The 22,686-nt window shown below is 36.2% G+C and overlaps 1 protein-coding gene across 4 annotated transcripts in view; it reads left to right on the plus strand.

Annotated features, from left to right (window-relative positions):
- LOC108137802 (beta-1,4-glucuronyltransferase 1) overlaps positions 1–22,645 on the plus strand; it is a 44,878-nt gene extending 22,233 nt beyond the window's left edge. For 2 of the 4 annotated variants that reach the window (XM_017259708.2, XM_017259709.1), the window contains 6 exons: positions 8,989–9,049; positions 16,600–16,858; positions 16,914–17,812; positions 19,580–19,776; positions 19,849–19,961; positions 20,018–22,645. In XM_017259708.2, the coding sequence (XP_017115197.1) occupies positions 9,039–9,049; positions 16,600–16,858; positions 16,914–17,812; positions 19,580–19,776; positions 19,849–19,961; positions 20,018–20,215 (1,677 nt within the window). In that variant the 5' untranslated portion in view covers positions 8,989–9,038 and the 3' untranslated portion in view covers positions 20,216–22,645. Of the gene's footprint in view, positions 1–8,988; positions 9,050–16,599; positions 16,859–16,913; positions 17,813–19,579; positions 19,777–19,848; positions 19,962–20,017 lie in introns of those variants that run through there. The other 2 variants (XM_017259710.2, XM_017259707.1) reach the window with 2 other exon arrangements.
- Positions 22,646–22,686: the final 41 nt, after the last annotated feature.

Below are 22,686 nucleotides of genomic sequence, written 5' to 3' on the forward strand. Positions count from 1 at the left end.
CAGCCATCGCTGTGCGCCTGCGCAGCACGCAATACCAAAAGAGAAGACAAAGCCGCTGGCATCGACATCGGCTGCCACGTTGAAGTTGAAGTTAAAGCCAAAGCCAAAGCCAAAGCCAAGGTTTCTGTTTTTGTAATTGCTTGTCTCCGCTTAGCTTCAAGTACGCGCACCAACAACCAAAGCAAATAAGCAACGACATGCGTCTGAGTAATGTTAGCGCCATAAATAAAGAGGACGGACAGAAACAAGCTGATCGGACGGACGGGGACGGCAAACAAAGTGGAGACTTCGGAGGAGACTGGGTCCAACTTATTTTTAATTGCATGTTGTAAAAATCTTTTAGGGTGGAGCTAATCACCAAGCAAAAATAAAAAACAACTTGCAGGAAAGTCTTTTGAAGGCCAAACCAAGCGGTGGGATATGTTCCGCGAAAATTGAACTCGCAAAGCACGCTACGAAAGTTCAAACTTGACATTTATATATTCGAAAGCCTAAGCAATACTCAAAATTACTTACGATTTGGACATTGTAAATGAATGAAGTACATCAGTTAAATTGAAGTTTTCGATGGTGTAAAATATATGACTAATTTCAGTTATTACTTTTTCTCATTAATCTGAAAATGGAATAAAAATAATATATCATAAAAAGCATTCAGAAACATGTAATATTTTTTTTTTATAACCCAACTGACGGGCTGGACTAAATTATTTCTTTCGCATCTATGTACATCTACAGATAAATAAGTCTGCATTAAATATAAATACTTTATCTGCATTATGTAAAAAAAGAGGGTCTTTTTTTACTGCGTTACAAACTTTAGGTCAAAGTAAATCCCTCTGCAAGGTTGTGTTTGGCTTGTCCAATATTTGTGATCGATGGGCAGATAAATTTAAATAACTTTTTGTTTTATTAAAAAATAAAATTGCGTTGAATTTCTCATCTATTGATTTCTCTTACATTATGGATTATAAAAATATTTAATCGAGGTTAAGTTGCTACAGGACTCCGGTTAATTAGGGTAGGATTTTGCCTTTTTCGGCCCACTGTGCGGCGTTTTCCTAATTGATCTGCCGGCGACCGCAAAAGTTTTAAGCCCTGAGCTGAAACAGACAAATGAACGGACAGACAGACGATTATTCTGTTGATGCTGATTGCGTTACAAGCCTTGAAGAAATATATGACTTCCTCGGTAAGAGAATTGTTATATTTTTAAATTATGGGCCTTAATGCCGTATTGTCGTTTGAAGCTAATTTAAAAATGTTCTATATATTTTATTTTGTTTCGTTCCAAAACTAATAATACCAAAGTGGTATTAAATTTGTTTCTAAATTTCCGACGGACTGGTAGAGACTGGATAGCGCACATTCTATGCCATGTGGTCGGTCGGCAGAACAGAACACAACCTCTTCCGCTTGAACTATGGGAATATTATCTCATGTGCTTGCTGCTGGTTGCCGCTGTTCCAGTTGCTGATTATTCGGCTGCTGTAGGAGCTCAGTTTCCATTCGGGAAAAATGGGTAAACAATGGATACTGATAACGTCAGGAGAAAGAGTACCCAAAAGCAGCCACTTCGGATATCGGATGGCTATGCACGCTTCTTTGAAATAAAGTAGCCGAGACAAAACACCAGCAGTGTTTGTCAGTCGACAATGCGAAGTTGCGCGCTGCGAGTTGCAAGTGGGATCTGTGTCTTGGGATTTCTTTCCTTTATTATCGGCTGTCGGACAGGCGGCGGCAAGCGAATCGAAACTGCTTTTATGAATTTTCTATTAAGAAAATGTAACTATAACTTTTCCAGCAAGGGCTGGCTTTTGTTGCGGAACTTGGGGCAACCAGTTTATTGTTTCTTAGTTTTTTATGTAAGTGCAAGCGAAATACTCTTTCCGCTTTTCAAGAACGAAATATATGAAGCGTAAAATACAAACAGAATTGTAAATCGTATAATAAAACTACCATTTTGTTATTATTGAGAGTTAGTGGGGGTGGTGCTGTTATGCGGGCTTGGAGTCTGTCATATATTGGGCAGTCTGTAATTATGAGATTGGTTGGATTAGCTTATCCGTTGCTCGTGGATAAAAAGGGTATTCGTTGAAAAGTATGCAACAGGTAAAAGGAAGGGCCATGTTCCAAATTTTCCAAGTTTAACCAATATCTTAGAAGCTATATGGGAAAAGTATGTTTTTGAAAATATGGTTTGTACCAATCATAAAGCGTTGTGTAATTTTCTTAGCAGGTGTTTCGCGACGATGGAAACTTCAACCTTCAAAGTTTCTGATGTCATATTTTGAAAGAAAAGTTATTATACATTCGACTATGTAAATAAATTTTTCAAAATTTTATTCTTTATAATTTTTGTTAACCGGTTTTTGCATTATCAGCTTACAAACTTCAAACTGAATGTTCGGGGCTTAGGTGGCGCCATCTGTCGAACTGCATTGTCAACACTAGAGGCGTTCTGTCTTTTTACAAAGCCTTATCTATTAGCGTGGAATGGTGTTTTGACGGCAGAGCAATAGCAGAGCAATTAAATCGTTTTAATTATAGATTTTGAAAATGTTTGTGTCTACCGATAGATATGACCGAAACGCATACACACATCCCATCAACAAAGGTCTAACTTGCTTCAGAATGAAATGACAGGCTTTCGCGGTTTGGGGGTGTTGGAGTGGGCGTGGCCCCGATTTAAAACCTGTATGTCAAATCCCAAAATCATAGCTTTTATAGTTTCCGAGATCTTGACAGTATACAGACGGCTTCCTTCTACTTGTGCCATACTTTTCAAAGGGGTATAAAAACTGCAAAATTTAGCCCCAATAGTTTAAATAATTTTCCGAAATTCTTGGTAAGCACTTGTATTGATCACAGAAGATTTTTATTTCTGCGGCTATAGATAGTAGGCGCCTTGGCACACTCTTTCGGTGCGCATCGTCACTACGTGCACACTGGTGAAGCAGTGGAAGACTTGGCAGTGCCTCCGAGCTCTCCGAGATGCGGTCGCGGATTAGATGACAGATTAGTTAAATGTGCATGAAATGAGGAGCCAGTCGGGCCGTATGTTTCTGGCTGCATCCTTTAGCTGTACCTGCCTTAAGAATTCTTCCTACTTGGTGTTATGTCTATTTGAGCTTTGCAGCAGTGTGTGCAACTCAGCTATTTTGTAGCTGAACTTAGGAACTTAGGTTACTCGTAGGAAAAAAGTAAAGTTGTAACAGGTAGAAGGAACCGTTTCAAATCCTATAAAGTATATACGTATATTCCTGATCAGGATCGATCTATCCATTTCTGTCTGTCGAGATCTTAGAATCTTTAAAAGTCAGAGGTTTGGGATTTAACATTATATTTAGCTATTTTCTACACTGGATTTAGCAAGGTCTTTGAAGCTAGAGTTCGCAACTCTGGTGGGCAGCTGCCGAGGCTGCAGCAGTTCTCCAGTGCCGTCAGGCACGTGTTTTGCACAATGTCTTCATTCCGTAATCAGGCGTCGGGCTAAACACGCATTAACCACCTCTATTGATAGGCATTGTAATTGCAGGTTGCATGTTGGTGATTAGCTAATGTCGGCTTCGGTGCTAGGCTAACAGTGAAAGATACTTTTTGATTTCCGCAGGAACTCTTAGATCTGCCAGCCAAGTTCTATTCAAAAAAGACTACAATGTCACTGGCAAAAATGAACTTATGAATCAACGCTCTTTAGGGGTCGTAAAAGTTCAACGTTAAAATTAAACCCGAGTTCTGTTTAGGTTAAAAATGGTTCAGTGGGATTTGACTGCTAACATGTTAAGGTTTTATTGACCCGAATGTCCCCACTGTCCTCTGACCGTCCTTGAACTAGTTGGTAATGACTTTTGCTCGAAATGTATATTAGTGGTGCAACCACAATTGTTCAGCACACAGAACACAATCACCCAATCACTCGCACGAAGGGAAATCCCAAACCAATTTTCTGGGTTTCCGGTTATTTCCAAACCGCAATAAACCAGATAAGACGCTAGAATTCAGTTACCAGTTCCACAATTTTTACGGGAAAACCTGGACGATATCGCCAATGGAATATTGTTATTTTTATTGCTTATTGTGTGATATATTCGCTGTCACGGACTTTTCCCTCACGCTTATATAGGTTGATCGTATTGACAGATATGTCTGAAATATTTTTTTTATCTAACAGGAGTTATTTATATATATCAACCCGTTTTCGGCGCAAACCCACATTAATATTTACTTACATATACTATCGCTTGTACTAACAAAGGACTGTGTTTTCTTCGCGCGTAAAGTTTCCATCTCATTGGCTTGCAATATTCTATCTTATATTGCCGTTTTGTCAAACTTGCTTTGTTCGTTGAAATCCTTGCTGAAAGGATTAATACCAAACCAAACTCATTCAACAATAAATTGCGAATCAGCACCTAATCAAGGATCCATTAACAGACGTGGGGTTTTCTCTGTAATTAATTTTTGGGTTGCACTCTTCTATTATTTTATAATGAAAATTTTAAGCATTTTCAGTACCCTCTATATAATTTAAATTCATTACTTAAATCTTCATTTATTTGTTACTTAAGAAGAAACATCTAAACGATGCACCTTTATCAAAAAATAAATATAGTAATGGATTAGCAAGACGTATTCAATTTTTTTTTTATTATTAAGAGTTTTCTCAAAAAATTAATTAAAAGATCCCGCGCTCAAATCACAGTTTAATGACCAAATAATTTTCGTTTTTCTATTTTTTTTTTGGTTTATGTTATGTTTTTGTTTTAATTTTGTAGTAAACTGACTTCAAAATTATAGCTAATATTATTACATATCAATGCAAAGAAATGAAAGATAAAAATGTTGATGTTCACTTATACAAAAATGCCGGGACCATAATGTTGACCAAAACCGAAACCGAAATCGAAATAATTATATTGGGTGTAACCGTAAACCGATATTTGATTCGGTTTTAATCTTTTTTGTTGTTTTCTGAATGTTGGGTAGTTCTTATTATTGCAACTGCAAGCTCAATTAACACGTCTAATAAAGTGGCTTATTTAAGAAAAATTTGTTTGTTGCTCAGCCTTAGGTAAAAATATGTTCGCAAGAGCTGAAAAGTGATACTAAATGTAGCTGTTTAAGAACAAGATGCGGAAAATCTGTAGTCAAGGAAAATGTTGAAACTGTCCCGTCCTTTAGCAATTTCGGATTTCCACCAGCATAAATAAGTAAATGAGTGCGAGTGCGTCCTTACCCGTAGCTTTGTTCCTGGTTGATGGCCTTAAGCGTGGTTGTAGCTCGTGTGCCTGTTTAAAGGTGCTTTCTGGATTTTCACGCTTCACATCTTTCGCGTCATTTAACGACCTTTGTCTTCATGATGTTCTTGCGGAAAAGAACTTACCTTACTCATATTAAATTCATGTTGCTCATGAAGAACGGATCGAAAATGGTTTCTTGTCCTTGTGAAGGCAAGGTAAAGTATCAAACCCGTGCTTGCGTACAGCGGATAAGGGCAGAAGACATCCCACCAACAACATTCTAAGGAAATGATAGTCCTTTGGATAAAATATGCATCGAAAGATTGGATATGTTCGATAATGGAAAATAAGTATATAATGTAGACTTTAATCTTGAACAACTTTAATCAAAAATGCATATTTACATAACAAATTCATATTTACATAAAAAAAACGATATTATTGTAAATTTAATATTGTAATATCACACTTATATTATTTTGGATACTTAATATTATTTCGTAGGCGCAGGCTGGTCAAAAGTATTTATACAAATCATATAAAAAACGTACTATTTTATTTTTAATTTTATTAAAATTTAGCGATCATATGTCATATGATATAAACGTTCCAAAAATTCGTCGGAAAAGTAAAGAACATTTTATGTTTGCCATATCTGCATAGATAGAAAATCTCCGGGTTGACGAACTTTGATTCCTTTCTTATTCTTTACAAACTTTGCACTAAAATATATCGTGTCCTCACTGCTTCGCAACAGCTGGTAAAAAAAACGCAGTTCGAACTATGTTGCTCTAATCCACAGAATTTTAAATTTGCCTTCTGTTCTGAGAGAGAAAAATCTCGAGAGAAAACCAAAGTAAGAATATAATCGTTTAGTAATTTATAAATCAACAGTTGGACGGGAAACTGTATTTTTGAAGCCGACAATAACAGTACACATACAAAAATAAATTTTTAAATGAATCCTTTGTGCTAAGAAAAACTATTTGATTGCAGACATATCCATTTTAAATTGTTATACGTGGTCAGTGCATTGCAACATTTCGAAGCTTTGAGAAATTAGAGCGGGCGAGTTGCCGGGAAAAAGTATATGTGTTCTTTTTATATTTGTTGTATTACCTATTGTATTTTATTCTTAGCATACAGAGAATTAATCACGCACCTACACTTTTTTTTGGGGCGTTTGCAAAGTTTTTTACGATTCCAGGAGGATTAGGCCCATAAAATATGAAACCTTTTTTTTACCAATGATCATTTTATATTTTATTTAAACTATGTTTTTATATTAATAAGAGTTTCCAAATAACTGCAGTACCTGTTACGCTTGTTTTCCAACCCTCTGACTTTTAGATTGCGTCATTTTCAGCGCCCTGTGCCCGCTTGGACCAATCCATTAGTCTGGGGAAATTACATAATGCATGCAAACGATAATGAAAATGACATAGTCAGGCCACATGAAAAAGTGGAAAACCAACAAAAACAAAAGTTACCAGATTCACATATTCTTTGTATTCCCAGAGGCAAAAAACTAAAGAAAAAATAAACAAAACTTTAAGCACCCTTATAAAAGCTTTAAAAGGTTTTTAACCCTCTTGACATCGGAAAAATGGAAGCAAATGTTCTTGATTTTGGAATTTCTTTTCCTGGTAGCGGAATTTGTTGTTTCTTGACGGGTATCTCATAATCACGTTGTATCTAAAAACGATTTTGGTTATATTTATATACCCTCATATAGGGTAAAAGCAAACGAGCCAGCGAGTGAGCAAACGTAATTAATGAAATTAAGCCGACAAACTGCGAGTGTTTCTTACTCCTGTGTGTGCGGGATATTTACGTTACTACACTCATAAAATTAACGATATTGTCGTCTCATAATTGAAAATTCATCTAAGAAATTTTGACAAAGGTTTTTTGTTAAATTATTTATAACAATATAATTGTTAGCAATATAGGGTTTCGAAATTGTTTATTTGATTTTGCGATTATTTTATTTGGAAACTCTGCAGGCAACTTGAAAAACGAGCCTTGAATTGAATTCCGTGAAATTAGTATGGAAGTAAGTGTTATAAGTAAATGGATTACATATTTTTTTCGCACCTAGTCGGACTTTTGTTATGGCAATGCACTTAGCCCAGTGTAAACCCAGCAGTTTCCAAATTCATCACTGCATGGATTTATCTCCCTTTCTGCCTTAAACAAAACAAAAAAAGGAAATATAATTGTAGAGTATAGACAAAACTTTCCGAATCGTTCCTAATCGTTATTAAAATATTTTTAGAAAAGGAAATATTCATATCGTACATGACTTTGGTTTTCAATTTGTTGCGTGGCCTTCAGATACCGTCGCTGTCCAGACAGCAGTACAGAAGGCTTTGGGTTCAAATCCCAACCGCAACGTCATAAACATTTTTTTCTATTATTGATTTAAAACCTTCTGAATCGACAGACTCTTTCTCAAAAAAAACTTCTCAGCAAAAAAAAATGTTTATTCGTCAAAAGTCGAGCTAATCAATAAACAATACTTCTGCTTATTTCATTTTTTGTCATTTTCCTTAAAAAATTCTTCCTATCAAGAAATATATTTTTAAGTGTACCCTTCTGCCACTCAAGTGATAATCGATTTGCACCTGCCCTGATGTAAGCTTGGTCGCCTGCTTTTGTCAGCTCACTTTACGCACTAATGTTACTCCTTTGTGTTTGATATTTGCCATCTTATATTTAGAATTTTTCCTGGTGAAAACGAGAACGTTGAAAACGACTGGGTGCAATTAAGTTAATGGGTACCTTTTATCACAATGAAGAAATATTCGTAGGACGGTGCATCCTTGTTGGGTCGGAAACAGTCAAAAGACAGTTGGACTTCACCAGGAATGACCATTAAAAATCGAACCTGGAATCTTGTGTTCAGTTTTTCAACCCCTCGCTTTTTCTCAATTTCTACTACGTCTGCGTTGAACCAATCGTACTTAGCATTAGTTTTTTTATATTTTGATCGCGTGATACATGGCGACGCTTAATAGGCAAAACTAGTTGGAAATATACATAAGCCCGTACAAGGTTCTGTTCCGAGTGAAAAAGAGGTCCGGGGCACTTGCAAACACATACGACGTAGCCCTCGAACTCGTGGCGTGTTTGTTCGCCTTTCGCTTTCACTGCGCCTTTTCTTGGCCGCTCTCTTTTAGACGCTTCATTAGTGCCAATGCACCCATCACCGCCGTTGTTGTCGCTGCCAGTTGGCTTTTACGGAGCTCCGAATTGTGTTACGCGTCTATGAGGTCAAAACCAATCGATTTTTCTCGGCAAATTTGGTCGTTTTTTATTCTATTTCCCTGTTTTATTCTTTCTGCGTTTTCAAGCACTGTCATTCTTTCGATAATGGCATAAATGAATGATTCCAAAATCCCAGCCCTTTTAAATTCTATCGATTGCTCATACAGCATGTTCATTAAATAAATTTCACTTCTAGGGGATTATCCTGAAAACTATTTTTTTTTGCAACTAGCTGCTCTACATGAAACCTGTAAAAATGCTACTCGCTATAAAAGCTTAATGTCGGGAAATTTTTCTTCAGAGGAAAAGAAAGTGCCATATAGTATATTCAAAAATTAAGAGTATTTTTTATTGTACTTAAATTTTGAATGAATTCGAATACATAATTTAAAATATGGGTATCTATCTATGATGATATACAATATATTTTTTAGTTATTTGTAATTTAAAAAATAAACAATTCTTGTCGCTTCAGACTTACCCTCAAATACTGTTTTTGTTTGGGAAACAATCTATGGACTTATAATGATAAAAAGGTAACTTAATTGTATATTTCCGTGACCATTGCCATTATATTTGTCTATGGACAAAATAATTGGATGTATAAATTAGTGTGGGTTATTTTACAAGGCCATGACAAATAATTGTAGCAGTAACTAAAACAGAAAAATATTTTTGTGAACAAAAACTAATCCATTGTTATTCCAACAAAAGAAACCGAAATCGATCCAAAAGAGATATATTCAATTTCAAAGAACTTTGCCATCATAATTTTACAGAACCACTAGAATTTGATTGCTCAGTTAATCATTTTCGTAAGCTTAAAAAGTTACAGCATACGCAAGAAAATAATTAATAAAAAAAAAATAAAAATATAATAGCACAACTAATTGTTCGATAAAATAAAACATGTTGTTGAAACGAATATGAGATGTGTAGTAGACACCGCAATCAAAAATGAAAACAATAAAAATTGATACAAAATGAATAGAAGCGTAAAGAAAAGAAAACATCCTTTTACTAAAAGTATCATAATAATATACTTAGTACATTTGATAAGAGCAAATATCGTAATGAAAATGGCTAAAAATGATCAGTTTTTTGTGTTAAATAATAACAAAACGGTATGCCTAACAACATAAATCTTTCCAAATCACATTTTTTTTAATATATACACTGACCATAAAAAAAACTTTCAAATGCGATAAAAACCTTAACAAAAATGTTCCCACAGAAAAGATTTAGAACCTGTCCAGCGGTTCAACCCTACCAGGAAATGCCATCCGCCTTCATGGAGTATTAAAAAAAAGTTACTTATTGGTGAGCTACACAGAGAAGAAAAATAACGTAACTGGACATCAATTGGGTATATTTTGTACAATAAAATGAGGCACAGCAATGCTTGATATTTTGGAACATATCATTATGGAAGACAATGACAATATTAGATTAATGTGCTACACTTATTACACATGCAATTTAATTATAGTATTTTTAATAACATGATGATATTTTTCGATGTCGAGCTGATCCTTTTTTCTATCCGATTTGCAGCTCCTATATTTTTTCCACAGCTTTTCAAAGTAACATGTAATATGTAAATCGATTTAATATGTTATGTATTAATATTAACCTGCTTCGGACTCGTGTCAAAGTTTTTATTTGATATGTTTTGGTATTTTATTAATACAACAAATTTGGTATGATTTGGGTTTGATAAGCCAATATTAAACTGGTACTGATCTCTCTGTAGTGTTATTAGCCACCTATTAACAATGCTTGCTAAATTGTTATGCAGCTGCCATTGGGTGAGATAAAATCTTGTCGAATTTTACAAGGCGGCAAAAATAAGCGCACATATGGCATCGAAATCGCCCGCCGATAATTTCCGCTGCAACGCCCCCTGTGGCCACACCTTCAGAAAAAGTTATAAGTTATTTTCTGTCGTTTCCGCTGTCAAAAGAAATTAACTAATATAAATTGAATATTTTATGAGTGTTTTTTACATAGTCAGGCCCTGTTCCAAAAGGTTCTTTCTCGCCTGACCATAAACAAATGAGTGGCAAACACGGTGTGACAGGTTTTTGGGCATTCATCAACTTGTGTATGACAGCTTTACTTTATCCCCACTATTCGGCCATTCACCCTGTGCAAGCAAATTTAATTTGTACCATCAGGTCGTCGGGAATAACATTATTAAATGCACCTTCAACTCATGGCTATATTCGCTTTGACTTTTACACCTTGCTTAATTTAATTATGCGCAATGTCTGTTTATTTATTGACTGGTTTTTGTTTCCCTTCCAATTAAGTTATCCGTTGTGTTGATTTTCCTAGCAAAATGTAATTAAATTAAACTTTATCGCAGCTAGTTAATTGGCATATATTTGTTGATATTTATTGACACACTAATGAGGAAACTACAATTAAATTAATGCAAACATTAATGGGTTTAATTTAATAAATAAATATCCTCATTCCGTCCCCACAAATTAGTTGTTTTAACGTGCACCTTCCGGAAAAGTTGGTTACACTTGGTTCACTAATTCTTTATCTCTTTGTTGGCCTTCGCATTGCCCCAACAACCAGGAAAAATGCCACCCAATAACTTTATAACTTCCCCTCAAAAAAAAAGCAGCTAACCCATAAACGATTTTCGCGTGTGTTCGCGTCAAGACATTTTTTGAAAAAGAAAAAAACGATCCAAAGATAAAATTAGGCATTCCATTCGACAGGGCCTCCCGTTCAGCTGGAAATGCTCAACAACGGGCCAGCGCAGCCTAATTAGACGTAATAAGGCAAGTAGACGGCTGGGAAAGGGGCTTTCAGGTTGGGGATCAGCTGAGGGCAGCGAATGTGGCCAAAGAGGTTGCCAGCTCAGGTCCACTGTTGCTAGGCGAAGGTTGTTTCGGCTGGTAACTGACCAAACAACCCAGCGAGCGATGCCCCAAACAGGCTCACGAGTGTTGTCGATCGCAGTGCGGAGTTTTTCCGGCCATGCTCTGTGCCATTAAAATATATTACAGCAGCAATTTCACTCGACTTTATTTTTGCGCTTTAGTTGCGGCAGAGCAGAGTTGTGCTGCAGCCTGTTGCTTGGCGGTTATAACTTAATTTTTTATGGTCATGAAAGTCAATTGCAGTTTGGCATTTCTTCGATGGATTTTTCTTCGTTCGCCCGTGGAAACGCCATTATCATCGTCTCTGTCATTATGAGTTCTCTGTTTGTTGCGGGCAACTTGAGCTTTACATAAGCGCAGCGCAAACTGGCGTATCTATGGTTCGCTTTTATAATGGTAAACAGGGCCATAAATAGCACGTATCTATGAAAGACCATTAAAATATGCGTTTACTTAACACTACTTCAAATATTCTGAACTAATGAAGAAAGCGAGTGTCCCTACATTAAAAAATAAAATGGTTTTGCTTTTTGTGTTGGTTTGTTTGCTAAATCGTACAAATTCGGGTAAAAAATTAGTTTGAAGAATTTTGCCTATTGTCTTTATCCTTTTTGATGGTTTTGCACCAATTCATAACAACCGCCATTTTTGAGTTTTAGTAAAATCGGATGACTATATCCTATTACTGTCTTGAAAAGGTCATTCCTACGTTTGTTCGCAATATATTCGCGCTGATCACGTTTAAAAGTACCGCAGATCGTAAATGATTTAACCAAACCTTACTCAATAAATTTATGTAGGACTGCTATAAAACGTACTCTTATGCCATAAAGCAGATAATGCTATATCTGGCTGATAAACATATTTGCTCGAATTGAACACCCATTGACTAAGAGTACGTGGTATTTTCAGCAAACTCACTATCATTGCTGTGCTCAAATCATTGTTACCCACCAAACGTGTGTCGCACTTCATGTTGCTTTTTGAGGTAGAACTTCTGTTGGCAAATTGAAAACTCATAACAATTCTCACGTTTCGTTCCAAATTTTGTATGTTATATAACTTTTGGTTTTGCATAATCACCGTAGCAGAACAAGTCTCCACACCACTGCCAGTAAATCTAGTAACAAAGAAGAGTCGCAAGTTGTGTAGGTATAGAGAAGACAAAAACCCCAAAAGTTATGATTTCAAACTTTATCTCAAAAGAGAAGTAAAGATCCAAACATGTTGCCAAGCGGAGTTAACCGCGGGCATTACGGCTGATTGCTATGGTGTTTCTGGCCTTTTCGGCAGTTGATCAGGCTGTGGTTCTGGGTCTGCTTCCTGTGTGCGTAGAGTACGGCTGCTATGCAAATTCATCATCCGACAATGCCCTAGAAACACAGAGAACCGGTGGCACTTTTGGTGCCCACTCGTGCGCCTTCCATCCACCTTGTCAATGGTGCAATGAACTCAAAACACGGGCCATACAAAAAACCATTTAATAGTTTTAAGCTTCGGAACTCGTGTGGACCCCCTGCTAATGAGTGTGTCCGTCTTCTCCAGAAGCCGAGATTGATTTGTATTTATCTGGTCAACACAATTTGGCGTTTTTTGCCTTCAAAAATAACCTTCTAAAAAAATTAAAAGTTGTCTTCACTTGATTATTTATAATTATATACCCTTGCTGAAAGGGTATTTTATTAAGTCTCCCAGTTTAAAAGCTAAATGCATAAAAATATCGGAACAGTCATATTTTTATTATTATAATCATATACAAATACTAAACTAACTGTTATACCCATGCACAGGGTATTATAATTTCAGTTAAAAGTTTGTAAGGCAGTGAAGAAAATTTTTTAGAATCACTTGGAGAGTCAATCTCGCCATGTCCGTCGTTCCGTTTGCAGAAACTAGTCAGACAAGTCTTTCAGTTTTATAGCTATTTGCATAAAACTTTCAATAGTATTTCTATTTCTATATCATACAACATAGCTCCCATGGGAATTTATTCGGCAATAGTAATGATTTGTTATTTCAGAAAACGCGTTGAATTTAATTGAAATCGGACAACAATATAATATAGCTGCACCGTTTCTGAAAATTTTCTCAAAAGCTGTAAGGGATATAAACTTCGGCTTGCTGAATTAATATAAAATTACATTATTAATGCGTTAAAATTATACGTTAAAATAAGTGAAAATCTGCATCCTTTCTTGTCGCAAAGTCGCAATAATATCCAATCTTGAATTGAGGCATTTTAAAAGGTTTTAGCTATTGCAAGACCTTAAAATTTCCTCAACGCACCTAACATTATATTTATTTTGTAATAATTCAAAAAAATCATTATTATCTTTATATTAAACTTATTAGCGGCTCTTTGCTGACTAATGCTTATGACAAACCCCGCTCAGCTGCCAAAAGTCGTTGCACTCCCCATTTAATTCCGGGAGAATTTCTCCAATTTATTGCAAAACCGGTGTCAGGCTCACATTTTTGTTATGTGAATATTCATAATACACACGAAAAAATATGACGATCAATCGTAGCCTATTTCAAATTAAATGTTTTGTGGTATTTTTCAAATTGGATACCGAATTTCATTTTTAGTACATTGGATTGTAATCGGATATAATATGAACCCAGCACACTACCCCTGTAACAACTTGTAATGCAAGAGTTTGGTTATAGCTACTTAAAAAAAACAAACAAGAATGACAGCATTCTTTGGCCAGTTAATATACCTTTGTAGCTATAACAACTGTAACAAGAAAGGAAGTTAACTTTGGCAAGCCGAAGCTTATATACCCCGGCAGGAATTGCAAAATTTATATAGTCTTCATAGCAAATTTATTACGAGTTTCATGCCTGAAAAACAGATAAGCTATGACGATATCCCGTTTAATTATTCGATCTTTTAAGGAATGCTATATGGTATCGTTACAACAAATTAAAACCATAATTCGGAAAAATTTAACCAATACTATATGTTGAAGAATATTAAAAAATAAATAAATAAAAAAAACTGCTATACAAGTTATCATTTTTTGTTTATATATATATGATATAGTCGTCCGAACCGACTCGTTCCGACTTAATATTATACATATTATACATACTATTTGCAAACGAAAGAAATTTTTGGGAAAGTTTTATGCGGAAAGCTTTAAAACTAAAAGACTAGTTTGCATAGAAACGGACGGACAGATGGACCGACCCTTCTAGTGATGCTGATCAAGAATATATATACTTTGTAGGGTCGGAGATGTCTCCTTTACTGCGCTGTAGCCTTCAGACTTAAGTTATAATACCCTCTGCAAAGGTATAGAAATATATAAAACTCGAGTTTAATAAATATATCTACATCTCATTTTTTTTTTTAATTATAATTTTTTTTTCTGTTTTTCTATAGCTGTTATATGATAAGATAGGCGGACATTTTTAGATCGTCTGGTCCTGATCAGTTTTTTGCGGTCGGAAATGTCTTCTTCACAACGTTGCAATCATCTGACTCAGTGAAAGCGTATAAAAATACAAATTAAAATGAAGTATAAATGTTGATCTTAATTTTTTTTGATGCGTATAAAAATAAGATCATATAACTGTGGAAAGCAGAGCAGATTTCTTGACAAACTGAAACCTACGTAAGCACTTCCTGTGCGACATTTTGTTTGGTTAAGTGCGCTAATTGATAAGATTTTTTATACAGTTGATAACGTTTACAAACAGTACGCTACAAGAAAGTAAATACGTCGTTACGTTGCGTTCTTTGGAGTAAACTTAACCAATTAGGGAAAGATATAGCAGTTTGTTTCGAAGACTCTAAGGAAGCGGACATTTTGCCCACAAATGGAGTTTAACAAAAGGCAAGGCAAAAATATATTGACTGAAGTTTTTTCGAATCACATAAATAATATCAATAAGCTGTGAAAACGTTAACGTTGAAGAAGGTCATTTAATAAATTTGTTGAACATAATTTGTTTTAAATTAAAAAGTAACCTAAAAATCTTCAAGTGAGCGATGTTTGACCTTTTTATTTGACCTTGAAAACTAAATATTTTTTTCCTATTTATAAGGCGAATTTACAACTATTCCAAAAATTAAATATTCTTGAAAACAATAAAAACATTGAAGCTATAATGATTTGCAGCTCAATTATTCGATAGTTCCTATGGCGGCTATTGTTTTCCGATTTTAATAAAATTAAAAGCATAATTCTGAACTGTCAAATTGTTGATAAGTCAAAAAGAATTTTAAAAAATTACAAAATAGAAAAGTGAGATTTTTAAAACATTTTTTTTTTGTAACATTTTTATGGTTTCCATGGGAGCTTTATGTTATAGTCGTCCGATTTTGATGAAATGTAAACCGTAAACTATTTAACCATTACTATATGTCGACGAACTAAAAAAAAAATTAAAAAACAGCAAACTTATAATTATTATTATTATTTTAATTAAATTAAAACCGTAAGTCTGAATTGTTTTTAAAAATTCAAAAATAGAAGAATTAAGTTTAAACAAAATTTCCGAATGTTTTTATGGCGGCTATATGATCTAGTCGTCTGATTTAAAGGAAATTTAGATCGACTCTCCCAGTGATACGCTATATAGGGTCGGAAATGTCTCCTTGGCAGCGTAACAAATTTCGGACTGAAATTTTAATTGCCTCTGAAAGTGAATAATTATCTATAAAAAAACAAAGTGTTTTGCGTTGTGAAAAAAAATGTTCTATTGTAAAGTTATTTTTTCATGAAATAAAATTTTAAAACATTGTAAATTTTACTTAATAATTTTAAAAAATGATTAATTGATCGCCACCTTAAATTTTGAGATGCTGAGAAGCGTGGTTTTAATCCTTCGATTTTTAACATTTTGTTAATTTCAAATGATACAAATAGGGAATTTTTAATTTTATTGCAGAAACAAAATAAGCAAACAAAAAATGTCAATTTGTATTTGGGCGTAAACGGGAATCCCCCTAAAATTAACGCCATCTACCGTAGCTTTACTTCTTAACATTCCGCTAAGAGGGCGCTGTTTAAAAATACTTCAAAAGATTACATATAGGGGGCGCTAGTGCGTTAAAATTTCTAAATATTAAATACCTTGTAGATAACCTAAGTGTCCATTGGCTTAAAACGGCTCAGTAGAAACTAAAACAAGAATGTAAAGTTAAAAGTTGTTATTTGTTCTTTTCCCTGCAGCTACAACATGCGCTTTGAGCCTTTGGGTCAGAAAATGTTCACGCGCCGCAACTGGTTGCTGCGCTGCAGCATTCTGATCAATGTCGCCGTCATCTTGTACATCGGTAGTCAGCTGATGATCGGGGGCGGCAACAACTTCAGCAACGGCGGCAGTTTCCTGCTGCAGGAGCAACAGTCAGTATCGGTTCAGCAACTGAACTCCGCCTCATCGGCGGCTCAGGTGCAGCCACAGCAGCCGCCTACGCCCAAGAACCAGAACGTAAGCGGTGCCTATAAGACATTTAAATGGCTCACTCACTTCAATCTCCCTTCAGCAGGCTGTCGAGATCTTCGAGTCGGAGGAGAAGCTCCTGGTCAACTCCAATGCAGACCCTCCAGCAGCAGCAGCAGCGGGACAGGCGGCGTCGGATGGCACCGGAGGCGCTCCGCAGTTGGCCAACGACAGCGGCGGTGGAGCCGCTGCTCTGGGCGATCCTGGCCAGGTGATCGGAAACATTGGAGTGGGGGGTGTTGCCTCTGGCGGCAATGCCGAGGCGAACAACACCCAGTCGGACGGCGGCTACATCGTCACCGGCGACGAGAAGGAACTGGAGGAGCGGGTGCGGTCCCTGATCAACTGCTTCGACCACGACTACCACCAGCAGACGCTGCAGCGCGGCGACTTCTGGGTGCTGCAGAACTACGTGCGGGCGGAGCACGGCGACATCAAGTGCCACGAGTCCATCACCTACACGACGCACGCGGACTACACGTTCCTGGACAACCTGGTGCCGCTGCTGGAGCGCTGGAATGCGCCCGTCAGCATCGCCATGCACGCGCCCGGCACCGACTTCCAGCCCACGCTGGACTCGATTCGGTATCTGCGGGACTGCCTGCCCGGCAGCCACCTGGTGCGCGCGTACACCACCTTCCACGTCTACTTCGGTACCAAGCACATCCCCAAGTCCGTGCCCAAGCCGCACGAGGTCTTCAAGACGGGGTACAACTGCACACTCCCGCCCCCGTACTTCAACGTGAGCTCCGGTCACCTCTACAAGGCGCAAAAGAAGCTCCTATATCCGGTGAACGTGGGCCGGAACATTGCCCGCGATTCGGCGCTCACCCACTTCATTTTGGCCTCGGACATCGAGCTGTATCCGAATCCCGGTCTGGTCAAGAAATTCCTCGAGATGATTGCCCGCAACGATCAATACTTGAGACGCAAAGCACCCAGGTAAGGGCATTTATTTTTTACCCTGTTCGCTTTTTTGTTTTTGGAAGAATAGTAAATTTTCATTTTGGACGAAAACAAATAAAAGTATTTTTAAATGTAACAACATAGATATGTCCCCAATTTAAGCTTCTTATTTGACTCAAGCGTTATTATTGTAAAACACGTTTTTTTTTTAAATGAGTCATGAGCGATCGCCTTGTATATTCTTAATGTTAATTTTTTAGATTTTTCGGTCAATTGAGAATGATTTTTGTATTTTTGGCTATTGTTTAGTCGAATGTATAATAATTAAAAGGTTATTTGTTTAAATTATTTTAAACAAGTAAGTAAGCAAACAACAGCAAGCCGAAGTTAATGTACTCTTGCAGCAATCGCAATAATACAAAAATTCTTTAATACGACTTAGTTTAAATGTTCATGCCATTGCGTTAAAAAACATTGGTCGTTGGTCGATATTAATAAAATTAACCCTCTACTGCATGAGCATAGAAATAACAAAGATCAATTTTTTTGTAAGATAATATAAGTTTATTTAGGCACAAATAATATAGAATTGAATTTTATTTCTTTAGGGTGCATAGTTTAGTTGGAAAAAAATATATGGCTTCAGCAGTTTTTTTTGCAAAAAAAAAAAGTTCTTTAGATGCTTGCCTAGGGGCAAAGTATACAATATGTTTTTTCAAATAAAACTTTATGTTCTGTTAGAATAGAAATAATATTAAAATATTTTTTTGAGCTATCAAGGTGTTTTTTAACAAAGCCAATTATATTTTAAATTCATCAAAGTTCACATTTCGCTCACCTGCTTGAGACGGTTCCACAAAACTGATTGAAACTTTAAATAAAACAACCCAAAAAAGTTTTGAAAATATAATGCCAACAGAAAATAGTGCAAAGATAATTGATAACATTCTGATCAGTTATTATTACAAACAAATTATTGAAAGTAAGAAGCCATGTAAGGCTTTGTATGCGGTTAAAATCGTTATTTTGAAATTGTTAACCATAGTCATGTGATCTCAAAGTTTATTGAGATGAAAAACAGCGAAGCTATATATCTGTTTCATATAACTATCCGATTTTTCCTTATGGGTTTTTAAGAATATTAATATTAAAACAGTAAAATTGAAATTTCAAACCATCTATATATCTAGAAGTTTAAAGAAAATGGCCTTAAAACTGGGAGACTAGAAACGAACGAATGGAAAGGAGTGATGCTGATCAAGAATATATATACTTGCCTGCTTTACAACGTTGCAATCTTTTAAGTACAAGGGTATAAAAACAATTGCCCTTTTTTTAGGGAACTTTATAACTTGTTAGTAACCCACTTCTAAAACTTCAGTTAGAGTACCGCATTGGTACCGATTCTTTAAAATAAATTTTAAACAAACTCATACGGACGGACAGGCAGATGGACTTGGCTAGATCGACTCGGCTATTGATTCTGATCAGAAATAAAATTTAATCATTATAGGGTCAGAAAATCCTCCTTCTAGATGTTAAATACTTATCAACGAATAGAATATACCGTACGAGTAAGGGGTATTAAGATCTACAGATAATAAAAAAATAAGCACCTTGCACTTTGCGCACTGTACTACTATAGTAGGTACATATGTACATAAACACAGAGATCAAGCATTAGTATTAAAGTTGCCTTTCTTGCACACTTGCAACATACTGGAGGGCAGCACCTTAATTTTCCTCTAAAAGAAGAAGTTTTAATCAGCACTAATCCGTCTTATTTTCTTTTTGAACTAAAAGGGTGTTTCCACTGGCCATCTTCGAGGTGGAGGAGAACTCTCCGGTGCCGCACGACAAGACGGAGTTACAGGAGTTCCTGCGCACAGGCAAAGCCATTCCCTTCCACAAACGGGTTTGCGCCAGTTGCCACGGTGTACCCAAGTCCAAGGAGTGGATGTCCGCCAACGAGACGGACGAACTGAGTGTGTTTCACATAGGTACTGGACTCAGAATTAGATGCTTCCTTTGGAACAATATATATTCTATTCTTTTGCCTATTGCCTTCGCAGGAAAACGAACTGGTTACTATGTTCATTGGGAGCCGATCTACATTGGAACGCATGCGGATCCGCACTACGATGAACGGCTCAGCTGGGAGGGAAAAAGCGACAAGATGCCTCAGGTAAGTGCAGCCGTAACTGGGTTCGGTACCAAAATAATAATGACAATTGTTCTCAGGGCTATGCGCTTTGCGTACTGGACTACGAGTTTCACATACTGGACAATGCATTTCTGGTGCACAAGCCGGGCATCAAGGTGCTGAAGAAGGACAATCGCCGGGCCATGTTGTCCGGCAAGACGAACCAGCTGATACGAAAGATCATCTACCCCGAACTGAAGATCATGTACGGCATGCGCAAGGGATGTGCGATATAGTAACTAATACTGAAACCAAGCTGAGCTCAGTCCCGATCGAACGGCAAGGACGCCACCAAGGCGAAAAGACTACAACCCACTTCACTATTACTATTTGCAATGCTATAGATCGGTAGTGTGGACTATACCGATTCCGATACCGATTTCGATTCCGATTCCCCTTAAAGCTTTGGATGCGCACTGCGAGTGCGTGTGTGTGTGTTTTACAACTAGCTAGAGACTTAGGCCTAGGACTAATAGGGCATTATAGGTAGTTAGAGTAAGCTTTAGGTCAGGTCGTGTAACGCCATGTGGGCCTATTGGGTTTTTAAGCGTTCCGGGTTACCCGTTTTCTACTCTGCAGAGCCCTGAGAGCACGGCCTCAATTGGTTTAACATAGTTAAATGTGGCTTTTAAATATCATGCTGTATTCCATTTACCAAGCAGCCAACAAACTAGACGGTTCTCCAATACCAATTGCTGTTAAGGCATCCACATCCACAGTCACAGCCACACGCATAGATTTGATCCACTTCCATGAACTTTTGTAAATAGTAACACACTTGAAACCACTTACTGGGCCTTGCCCCTCTCCTGCTCTCTGGCCACAACTGGAAGCTTGTGAGCTATAGGAATTTCCACTACTCAAAGGCAGTCATTATCAGTTACTTTTAGGTTAGGCCATTAACTTAAGTATATCGTTATTTAGCCGAATTTTCCATATGCATCCATTTACGAGCTGAAGCTGATTGGTTTTCAATTAATGATTTATGGATTTTATTTTCAAAATACTCAAGAGAGGCAATGAGAGCAACATTATTTTTGTATACCAGGGCGATATTCCTAATCGACATCAGCAAATAACAACAGTCTTACCATTTTGCGTGTCTGTACTTGCATTAAACAATATTTTTCTTGGGCACTGTAGACTTACTGTAAAGACCAAAACGTAGATTAGACCGATACCGGGCCAAAACAATTCCAGCGTTAAATTTTTGACTTGAATAGGAAGTAGGAATCATTGAATTGGAACCTATTAAATAGACTTTGAGAGTTAAATCGTAGTAGATATAGCGGTAAAATAAAAAAGGCTAAAGACAAGTTTCAACAGAACACAATTACTATTAAAATTTATACAAGAAAACACACACTGAGAATTGATTTGCTTACTTACCTTACCGCTCTGAATGGTAGGCAAATTAATGCAATTAATGCAATTGAAGATTACATTTCAAAAAGCATAAATGCGAACCGTGATATTTGTACTAGTAAAGCGATATGGAGATGTTAAACCTAATTAATAAGAAACAAAGGGAACGATCGGAAACAGAGATCAGAGACCCATGCATTAAACTTAACCTAACTTTAGTTTTGTATATGTTTTTTATTAGTGTTGAACATTAAGTCAAACTTGTGCACATATAAATGTTAAAAACAATAGGTATTGTGAGATCGAATCCGCAATTCGATGCCGAGTGAAATGCTGAAGGTTTTTGTTGCGTATGCCTTATCGAGTTAATGAGAAATAATAGTAACTAAGCGGTCGATTTTTAGGGAGTTACAAAAATATTAGTACTTAGCTGAGAAACGCAAATTTTACGTATGTTGTTGAATATTTAATAAAAGTACATATTTGAAGTGACTTGGGAACAACATACAACAATTGGTGTTTGTATTTATTTCACATTTAGTTCGTACTTGATTTAGCTAAGACCGTTTATCAGATCAAGTCTTACACTTATTCGCTCAAAAAAATTGTTTCGATTATATATTTTCCATAAGTAAGACTAAAATATCACTAAAACTATCGAAAGTTGTTGAAAAAGTAGCTAAGAGCAAATTACAAAATATAACTAGAATAAAAAAGATTTGAATTAACGGATATATTTGTATGATGTAATGTAAAGTGGAAAAGTGCCTTAGACAAAACGAAGAATATAAAACATTTGTAAGAATCGATGCAGTTGAAATATTTTCTGAGTTTACTTTGAATTTGCAACGTCTTGTGTTCAGAACGGCTAAAGGCATACAGCTTATTTTTGTATGTAGATAAATAAAACGTTTCGGCAATGTATTAAACTGTATCTGTACATAAATATTTCATTGAAATTATATATTTTTGAAAACTTTGAGTCGATGTAACTTTTCCAATTAAATGAGTCTTCTTAATGATTCAAACCCTGCCAATTCATAAATTCCTCTTACTTTACGAAGAATACTTTCAATTTAGTTCTTAATTGATTTTTTTAAAATCAACACCTACTTTGACCTCGAGTCTTTGATCGTACATTTTGGACTTACACATATTTAATGAACGCCTCATATGTCTTAACATAACTTTTGTAAGAGTCAAGTGCAAATCTGCTGAGCATGGACTATTAGCTAAAATCTAAGGAAAGCTACACAAAAACGGAAAAAAAACTGATAAAATAAAGAAGAAAAATAAAATAATGTAAAAGTGTATTATTCTCCCTACGCATTACTTAATGGCT

This window comes from Drosophila elegans, unplaced genomic scaffold (genome assembly GCF_018152505.1).
Source record: "Drosophila elegans isolate 14027-0461.03 unplaced genomic scaffold, ASM1815250v1 contig_397, whole genome shotgun sequence".
NCBI classification, from domain to species: Eukaryota; Metazoa; Arthropoda; class Insecta; order Diptera; family Drosophilidae; genus Drosophila; species Drosophila elegans.